Source organism: Dendrobates tinctorius, unplaced genomic scaffold, assembly GCF_039654945.1.
Source record: "Dendrobates tinctorius isolate UK_male_01 unplaced genomic scaffold, ASM3965494v1 ptg000006l, whole genome shotgun sequence".
NCBI lineage: Eukaryota > Metazoa > Chordata > Amphibia > Anura > Dendrobatidae > Dendrobates > Dendrobates tinctorius.
Genome location: NW_027361674.1, coordinates 12,252,008 through 12,262,479, shown reverse-complemented (window position 1 = coordinate 12,262,479; position 10,472 = coordinate 12,252,008). Strand labels below are relative to the sequence as shown.

The 10,472-nt window shown below is 43.8% G+C and overlaps 1 protein-coding gene across 1 annotated transcript in view; it reads left to right on the top strand.

Moving 5' to 3' along the window:
- Nucleotides 1-7,736: 7,736 nt before the first annotated feature.
- The window catches only part of AKAP5 (A-kinase anchoring protein 5), a 40,085-nt gene continuing 37,349 nt past the window's right edge, over nucleotides 7,737-10,472 (top strand). Inside the window, exon 1 of the mRNA XM_073570749.1 lies at nucleotides 7,737-7,836. Coding sequence (XP_073426850.1) covers nucleotides 7,752-7,836 — 85 coding nt within the window. The 5' untranslated portion in view covers nucleotides 7,737-7,751. The remainder of the gene's footprint in view (nucleotides 7,837-10,472) is intronic.

The window sequence follows — 10,472 nt, the reverse complement described above, 5'->3', positions numbered from 1 at the left end:
ATTTCAATATGATCGCTTGCACAGTGCACATTGGGATGTTTAAAGTTTTGGAAATCATTTTGTATCTAAATCCGGCTTTAAACTTCTCGTCAATAGTATCACGGACCTGACTGTTGTGTTCCTTGGTCAACATTGGATCATTCAGAGATCCACAATGAACTTTTGTGGTGAGTTTGCTGCACTGAAAGTAAAGGGGCCGAATAATATTGCACGCCCCACTTTTCAGTTTTTGCATTTCCACAAAAATTTAAAATAACCAATAAATTTTGTTCAACTTCACAATTGTGTCCCACTTGTTGATTCTTCACCAAAAATATGTATTTGGTAATTTTATGTTTGAAGCATGATATGTGGGAAAAGGCTGAAAAGTTCCAGGGAGCCAAATACTTTCGCAAGGCACTGTACCATACAGTCAGCGCAAACACCGGGAAAACTTTGTGAATTACGCCAGAAGTGTCTACAGGACTCCAATCACCAGGTGGATGCTAAAAAAAGTGTCACCTTTGCATCCGCTGCCCCAGGGAAGTACACACTAGCATACATTTTTCATATGAAAAGTAATGCTTAGTCAGCTTGTACAGGCACAAAAACTGCTTATCTTATTATCATGGGAGGCTTTGAGCGATAAATTTAATATGTTCATATGATGCATCTGATGGAAGCCTCAATTATAGTGTAAGCAGAGTCTTAAGCGCATTACTTTCTTACAAGTCTGTGTTGTAAGGATCCATAATATGATTCCCATAGACTACTATACATCCATATCAAAATCTGTGAGAAAAAAACTGTGCCATGTTCCATCACATGCCGTATTACAGTGGTAATAATTATTTTTTGCACCAAATGGCAGCACATGTAGTGCCTTCTGCTGGGTACTACAAGATAATGTGCTGCCATGCAGGTATTGTGCAGAGAGTCATTGTCAATGGTAGTCTTCTAGTCAACTGCAAGCCATGGGGGTTCCAGTAAGAACCTTCTTGTGATGAATGTCCAATTCCCTCTTGTTTCCTTGCAAAATGAGTGGACACGGGCTGATCTGGAACAATGAAGTAGCAGAGTTATATGCAGCAGAGGCTGATAGCAGAGCTAGAACAATTATATAACAGAGGAGGCTGATAGAAATGCAATACAAGGGGTGTGAAGCTTAGGTCTGTTTCACACATCCGTTTTTTCCCTTCAGTCAAAATCAGCCAAATTTTTTAAAAAAACGGATCCGCCAAAAAAGGGGCGGATCCGTTTTTTTCCCCCATAGACTTACATTATTGGCGGATCTTGACTAACGGTCGTCTGGCCCACCCGTTTTTTACGGATGCGCCAAAATTTTAGCGGTTCCCGGGCGGATGAGACGGACCTTGCAACTTTTTTTGCTTTGACAGTCCGCTAATTTCAGCATTAACCCATAAATGCCGCTCCAGGAGCCGATAAAATCTCTCTCTCCACCTCCCGCGATATCCCTATCCCGATCGCGCTCCACCTCCCGCGATATCCCGATCGCGCTCCACCTCCTGCGATATCCCGATCGCGCTCCACCTCCCGCGATCTACATGCAATTCGCAACCGCCGTGGTCGCTTTAAATTTGGCCGCATTGCTTCTCCCACGGATCCTTCATCCTATGTGCTCCGTTGACATCCGTCCGTCACGGATCAGCTGGTTTCAACCTTTGGCGGATTTCAACTGACCGCCGATGACGGAGGTATGAAACAGGCCTTAGAAATTCCATTTTCAAATACCCTATAAGGACATTTTAAGGCTTCCATACCATTCACAAAGATAGTCTCTCTTCCGAGTGGACATGGAAAATCCAAGCATTATGTGGACAGTCTGTTGACTTCATTGTGCACCATGTAATGCTTTACTTCTCCTGTTGTGGTGCTGTAGGAGAATTAAACATTTGTAGCAATGTTTCACTGCAAATTATAACTGTATAATGGAAGTCCCAGCAGCAGGAATACATATGACCAGATTATTTTTCTGTGACAAAAGGGGATTATGAAAAAGTTGACCTGTGATGCTAGTCACCTCTCACGGCCAAGCCGTGAGTCAGAATAGTCAAGGAGTCCAAGGCCAGAAGGGAGGGTACTTCATAAACAGAAGGAATAGACAAAAGCGTGGTCAGGTAACATTCCGAGGTCAGAATACCAGGAGGATAGCAGATCAGAGCAGAAGTGGTTAAATAGACAGATGGTCAGAACAAGGTGCAAGATCAGGCAACGAAAGATCAACATACAGAATGCAAGGCACAAAGGGAAAAAACACGCTTAGCAGAATCTATGTCTGGCAGAGGTCTGGGAGAAACAGCTCAGGTTAGTAACCTGGCAATCACCTGTGATAATGAACACTTGAAGACCACAAGCGCTGTCTCAGATTGGACAGTCGAGCAGTCAATCAACACACTGACAGCTTAGGCTAGTTTCACACTAGAGTTTCCTGGAGCTGCGGAGGAATGCCCACGGCCGCCATGAAGCTCCGCCCACGTCCCACCTCCTCCGGTCAGCTCCGCCTATGGGCGTATGACGCTGCATGCGACCTGCGTACCATATCTTTAGCACTGGGTACGCAGGCCGTGCGCAGGTCTGCGTTTGCCGGCGCATGCATCCTTTTGACGGTGCGCCAATCGCACCAAAATGCAACACGGTGCATTTGGCTAGTGTGAAAGTAGCCTTAGCATGCCCCTGTATCAGACTGGATGACTGAGCTGTCAATCAATGTACTGACAACTTCAGCATGCCCCTGTACCAGATTGGATGGCTGAGCTGTCAATAACTGTATCCCAGACACACTGAGGGGTGGAACCGTGACACATTAATTTTAAAGTATCCTCCTTTTCTACAATGAACCATTTATAAGAATCGTATGGTAAAGTGGAAAAGCAGCCTTTGGATCCCTTTGGGCATAAAGGCAATGATGCTAATTCTATCTCTTCACTCCCTCCAGATGTGCCCCAAGAAAACTCCTATATAGGAACCAACACCACATCAGCTGATCACAGGGGTCTGGCTCTTAAAGGTAAGTTCTCGTCACCCATCATACAAAGTTCACTAGAACAAGAATTGCTGATTAAAGAAGCAGAAACTAAGAAAGGGCATCTATGATGTCCATATGGTTTTTAGAGACATATGGGCAAAAGATGCCCTGAGGGAGCATTGGTTTCAGCTGAATATGCACGTAAAGAGGAATGGTGAACGTCTGCTAAACAATTCAGATTCTGGTAATCAAGGAGAAAGGATGGGTACCTTAGAAGGCCACTTAAGAAGTAGAATTGCACAAAAATTAGCTCTTCAGGACACAATAGTAGAAGCTTCCACGGAAGGGCTGCCATTATTAATAAAAAGGTTTTCGATGAATGTGTTTTCATGACTGACTCATAGTTAAACCTTTGAAATTTCCTTTATATCGCATCCACTATGAGACCATTGAAAAGGCCATTTTTGTGTCATTGTTACCCAGAGAAAAAAAATATATTGAAAAAAAGAACGAGAAATTAAGTCTATGGAAGTGAGCTGTGCTTATGATAAAATGGTTTAAACTGTCATTATAGAAGACTGCAAGGACTGTTATTAGGGATTCAGTACTCATACATACCGAATTGAAAAAGACCTAAATCTATTAACGTAAGCCTTTTTATACAGATGTAACATTCCTTGTCATGTCGCACCATGTTTGTGGCATGCCACTTGTTATTTTAGCTTTGCTGCATCTGTAATTATAAATCCTAGCTTATCCAGAGGAAGAAAAAAAAACATCAATTCGCCATAAAGTGGAAATAATTGATTGATGGCTCCAACCAAATATTGAACCTGTAAAGTAGTCCTGTACAATAAAGTCCCTGACGATAAAGAAACAAGACAGAAGAATCAACGCCTTTGAATTGTGGTGCCGGAGAAGGATACTATCCAAACAAATCAATTTTGGAACAAATCAAGCCAGACATGTACCTCGAAAAATGGATCACCAAGCTACAGCTTGTGGTAAGGACTAACCTGGGTTGGAGTAGTGGTACTGCAACCTCTAGAGGCAGCAATGGCAGGTAGTGTAGTCAGTGATAGCGAGGGAGTCGGTAAACAGGAGCAGCAATGTAGTTTTAATGAGCAGCACATAGAGTAGTGATAGCCACGGGTCGGTACAAGGAAGCTTAACTAGAGGCTGGCAGCTCTATAATCTCTCAAGGAAGGGAGTGCAATGCCAGGTATAAATAGGGTGTTCAATCAGGGTGGAGCCAATCAGGAACGCAGGGTGGAGACAAACAGGAACTCAGGGTGGTATTTGTGGATCAGCACAAAACTGTCCAGTGTGCTGAATAGATCAGAGGGAAGAGCTGCTGCCTGTTGCACAAGAGCTGCTGGGTTTGAATCCTGACAACTTGCCTACTTTGGACACATCATACAAAGAGAGCAATCACTGGAGAAGGACATGATGCTAGGAAGCATGGTAGGAACAGGGCAAAGAGGAAGACCCGCAACCTGGTTACCAGTTGATGCAATCAAGATAATGCCAGAGAAGACCCTGGTGGACCTATCTAGGTCTAAGTCACCAGTAAAAAAAAAGGGTTGCCCTGCATACTGAGTTCTACAAGTATGATGTTTCACTCTTTTTCCATCCCCACTTTCAGCCATTACCAAATAGCTTTACTATTTTACAACAAATTGGATTTTTACAACTTTGTGACAGTTTGCTGCATCCTTTAAAATGGTAGTATTCATTTTAAGAAACTTTCTACATTTCATAATTAAGTCAGAAGTTTTATTTGGGTGAGAATCCAGATGCTGAAACCCCCACTAGCAACTGAAAAGAAAGGGATGTAAGCCCTCACATAGTACAGAGGGACAATACAAAGGCATGGTCAAGTAACAGTCCAGTATCAAATGCCAGGAGGGTACATCAAGATAATGGGATGGAGAAACAGAGACACTCAATCTTCTTCCAGAAAAAATGATTAACTGCTCCTTAGTGTCCCTCCTCCCTGCTGCCGAATCTCTGCCCACCAAGCCCAATTGACTGCTCCTCGGTGTTGCTCCTCCACTGCTACTACTGAAATTTCCCACTGTTCAGTACAAGGTGCAGCTGTCAGTCAAGCTGTGTGGGCGGTGAATGAACCTTTAGACTCGAGCTCTTTCACTTTTTACTTGGACACATAAAATGGTCATTCTATTATGAGGATTATATCAGGGGGGACATACCATTGATGCAACCTGTGCAGCCGCACAAGGGTCCATGAGGTAAGGGAGCTTTTCCTCCACCAAAGCAGGTGGAATTGTGCATTACAGTAAGCTCTTGGACTACAATGGATCCATATACTGTTCTTGCAAATGGACCCTTTTCTGTCTGTATCCACCAGTGGATTATATAACTATTCTGACATAGGTATTTAAAGTAAATACCCCAGCCTCTGCAGGGCTAGGATATCAATTTATTAATGCATAGATTTTATATTGTAAAATCTGATCAGATTCACTTTTATCGTTACACTGAGCCTTGTGTTAACTAAAGCCTGCTTCAGTTGAATCTTGCCACGTCTTTGAGAGTCAAGCCATCACCCTCAAATGGAGAGCCTAGATGCTGCAAGCCACACATCAAAAAATGCCAATCTTAGACACATCCACTAATAAAAGTTACCAAACCATGACTTGTGCAGGCATTAATCAAGCATGGATTGATAGATTTTTAGTCTGGAGTCAACAGAATTATGATTACAGCTCTGGACTACAATAATACAATGTACAGTGGGGAAAACAAGTATTCAATACACTGCCGATTTTGCAAGTTTTATCACCTACGAAGAATGGAGAGGTCTGTAATTTTTATCATAAGTACACTTCACCTGTGAGAGACAGAATCTAAATACAAAAAAAAATAAAAAAAACATAAAATCACATTGTATGATTTTTACAAAATTAATTTGCATTTTATTGCATGTAATAAGTATTTCATACAATAGAAAAACGTAATATTTGGTACAGAAACATATGTTTGCAATTACAGAGGTCAGACGTTTCCTGTAGTTCTTGACCAAGTTTGCACACACTGCAGCAGTGATTTTGGCCCACTTCTCCATACAGATCTACTCCAGATCTTTCAGGTTTCGGGGCTGCCACTGTGCAACATTGAGTTTCAGCTCCGTCCAAAGATTTTCTATTGGATTCAGTTCTGGAGACTGGCTAGGTCATTCCAGGACTTTGAAATGCTTCTTACGGAGCCACTCCTTAGTCGTCCTGGCTGTGTGTTTCTGGTCATTATCATGCTGGAAGACCCAGCCACGACCCATCTTCAATGCTCTTACTGCGGGAAGGAGGTTGTTGGCTAAAATCTTGCGATACATTACCCCATTCATCCTTCCTTCAATACGGAGAAGTCATCCTGTCCCCTTTGTTATGTTTCCCCTTCATGCTTCACGGTTGGGATGGTGTTCTTGGGGTTGTACTCATCCTTCTTCTTCCAAACACAGTAAGTAGAGTTGATGCCAAAAAGTTCTATTTTGGTCTCATCTGACCACAAGACCTTCTCCCAAGCCTCCTCTGGATCATCCAGATGGTCATTGGCAAACTTCAAATGGGCCTGGGCATGTGTTGGCGTGAGCAGTGGGACCTTGTTTGCCCTGCAGGATTTTAATCCATGACAATGTAGTGTGTTACTAATTCTAGTGTTTAAAAATGTCGTCCCAGCTCTCTTCAGGTCATTCACCAGGTCCTCTGGGGTAGTTGAGCTTATTCCTGACCTTTCTGAGAATAATCCTTACCACATGAGGCGAGATGTTGGATGGAGCCCCAGACCAAAGATTGACAGTCATCTTGTGTTTATTCTATTTTTTAATAATCATGACAATAGTTGTTACCTTCTCACCAAGCTGCTTGCCTATTGTCCTGTAGCCCATGACAGCAATGTGCAGGTCTCCAATTTTGTCCCTGGTGTCCTTAGACAGCTCTTTGGTCTTGGCCATGGTGGAGAGGTTAGAGTGTGAATGATTGGTTGTGTAGACAGGTGTCTTTTATACAGGTAACAAGTTCAAACGTGCAAATAATACAGGTAATGAGTGCAGAGAAGGAGAGCTTTTTAAAGAAAAACTAACAGGTCGGTGAGAGCCAGAATTCTTGCTGGTTGATGGGTGATCAAATACTTATTTCATGCAATAAAATGCAATTTAATTACGTAAAAATCATACAATGTGATTTTCTGTTTGTAATTTTTTAGATACTGTCTCATACAGTTGTAGTGTACCTATGATAATAATTACAGACCTCTCCATTCTTTGTAGGTGGGAAAACTTGCATAATCGGCAGTGTATCAAATACTTATTTTCCCCTCTGTATATAGAAAGTAACTCAAATTTAAATTACGGATTTACTCTGAGTCAGAAGGTGCGAACATTTATTTTAGCCTTGAAACTTTTCCATGAGCGACTTGCAAGGGTGGATGTCCCCCGACTCCGTTTATTCTGCTAATAGAGGAATCAATAAACAACTAAATTGCGGTGAATAGCCTTTCAGGGCTGTTTTCTGAACAATGATGAAGATCTCTCTTCCAGGCAATTGATTTAATTTTCTGCAAAGAGCGGATTCAGTCTCCGGCTGCTGTGTGAATGTACGCTCAGGCAATTTCACACTTTTCTACAATTGCAGCCCACTCTGTGACTTGTGGGGGCTCATTACTAACAACTTTGATTCTGTCATTGTGAAAGCGTAGCTGTCCATCACCGGGGTTGCCATGGTGATGACCAATAGCAAGCCTGTGTGTAGGAGTTTCCATCTGGCTCTGAATGCAGCATGACCTGTCGGATAGACACAAGCAGAGGCAGCTTGGCTCCAACAGGGACGAGGGATCGAACCCCATAACTGAGACATGTAAGTTGCAAAGTGAAACCCTTGCGATCGCATCTTGTCTATGTCTTCGGAGGATTTTGCAATGTTTGTTTTCTTCAATGTCTTCATTTGCAGCATTGTTCTAATTTTATACTGTGCATTTTTTTAGTGCAATGCAGTAGGCTATGCTACAAGGTTATACTATCAGACAATAAGGTGCAACAACAGAAACAGCCATAGTCATAGAAGGTTACTGCTGAGTTTGTTATCCGGGACAACTTATGATATTGTGCCATCCTTCATTGTCTATAGGTCTGCAATGTAAACCTACAATATCATTCTAATTAATGCAATCAATGGATTCCAAAGGGGGTTAAATGAATACAATAAGCTCTGCAGCAACTGTAGCAGAGGCGTAGCTAGAAGGGGACAGGAGGGGCTTTTCCCCAAATGCTGAGTGTTAAGGGGGCACCACTCTGCCTTGACCATGGTATTTTGGGCTGTGAACTGATTCTTTGCCCCCGGGTGATAGAAGCCCAGATGCAACTCTGCTGTATGTAAGAATGTGCCTAATGAACATGAAACTGCAGCATATGGCTCAATGTGCGTAATTCAAGGCTAATTTTGGAAACAGTGGACCCGGATATGTCTAATATCGTCTACTGAATTCTTCTATCCCAAATTTTAATTGCTATGTTAAATGCATTCAAAATTATTTTAGATATTTAGGTCAGAAATAAACATTGATATTTCATATAGAATTGGCAAATTCCCAAGAAATTACAGTTTTGCCCTCTTTGTTTAATCTTTGCATTGTCACTGTGTACATTTGTATCTGTCTATGGGTAAACAGAAGGAGAATCTGATTCTTGTCCACGGATATGTCTTACAGCGAAAATCATATTATAACCTAGACATTTTTTTTTAATACAAAAGTCTATTCTTGACCATACATTTACATTTTCTTAAACAGTGCAATCCATTGGTTCATAGATTACACTGAAAATCCAATGGGCTTTACAAAGACGTCAAGTCCTCTTTTAGAATCCTCAGGTGGCGTTATTACTACCCTCCCTATATACAAACATAACAGACACAAGGTAGAGCTATGGCACAGACATAGAAGGATGCAGATGCAACAGAGCTGAGTTTGTCATATGGTACAGCTTATGTTGATAGTGTGCTATCTAAAGTTTTACTTAGGGCCCTGTCACACATAGCAATCTCGCTAACGAGATCGATCCTGAGTCACAACTTTTGTGACATAACAGCGATCTCACCAGCGGGATCGCTGTGTGTGACAGCGATCAGCGACCGCCCCCCCTGCCGGTATCGCTGATCGCTGCAAGAAACCTCTGGACATTTTTTTGGTTGCTGGTCTCCGCTGGCCAGCACGCATCGCTGCGTGTGACAGGCGGGAGACCAGCGATCAGCTGTAAAATAATAAAAAAATAAAAAATATTGTTATTCTCACCTTCCGGCGTCCCGCGCAGTCTTCCCGCCTCTCTCCACGCTCCCGGTCCCTGTAATCCTTTGCAAGAATGACCGCGAGACTTCGCGATACCGCGAGAACGGACGTCATCGTGGTAATTCTCGCAAAGGATTACTGGGACCGGAGCGTGGAGAGAGGCGGGAATGCTGCGCGGGACGTCGGAAGGTGAGAATAACAATATTTTTTATTTTACCTCTATTTTTGACATGAATATGGCATCAGCGCTAACGAACAAAGCGATGCTGCGTGCGCGGCATCGCAGTGCTAATCGCTGGTGAAGCTGTCTGTTTGACAGCTCACCAGCGATCACATAGCGACTCACCAGCGATCCTGACATGTTGATATCGTTGTCGGGATCGCTGGTAAGTCGCTATGTGTGACTCCAGCTTTAGGCATGCAAGTAAATCTGCTATACTTTACAACTCAAGAGAGTTCTTACTATGCACATGGGTTAGGGTGGTTTCACATTAGCGCTTTTTAAGCGCACGCACGGCCGGGGGTAGCTCCGCCCCCGAGCCGGCTCTCTGCCCGGCGTGCCCGCCCCTTGCTTGTAGCGCCGCCTCCTAGCGCACAGCGGCGCCTGCGATCGGCGCACACTATCTTTAGCATAGGGTGCGCAGATCGTGTGCAGGCCGTGCGCTAGTTGCGCTTTGACCTGCGCTGCGCACTTTTGACGGTGCGCCGTGCGCGCCAAAATCAAACTTTTCGGATTTTGGCGCGCACGGCACACCGTCAAAAGTGCGCAGCGCAGGTCAAAGCGCAACTAGCGCACGGCCTGCGTACGATCTGCGCACCCTATGCTAAAGATAGGGTGCGCCGATCGCAGGCGCCGCTGTGCGCTAGGAGGCGGCGCTACAAGCAAGGGGCGGGCACGCCGGGCAGAGAGCCGGCTCGGGGGTGGAGCTACCCCCGGCCGTGCGTGCGCTTAAAAAGCGCTAATGTGAAACCACCCTTAGATGAACAAGTGCAGCTCTGCTGCATCTGCACGAAGTAGGAAGGGGGTGATAATGGTTTTGCCTTGGGTGCTTAGTGGAAAGGTAGGGGGGTAAACAAGCTGCTTGGTTTGGTCAGGAATTTTAAATATGTTGAATGTGGTTTTACATCGGACTGCAGTTGCATTTACTAACTGAGAGAGATATCATTCTGTGAAAAATTGACAGCTCTACTACATCTGCACAGAATGACA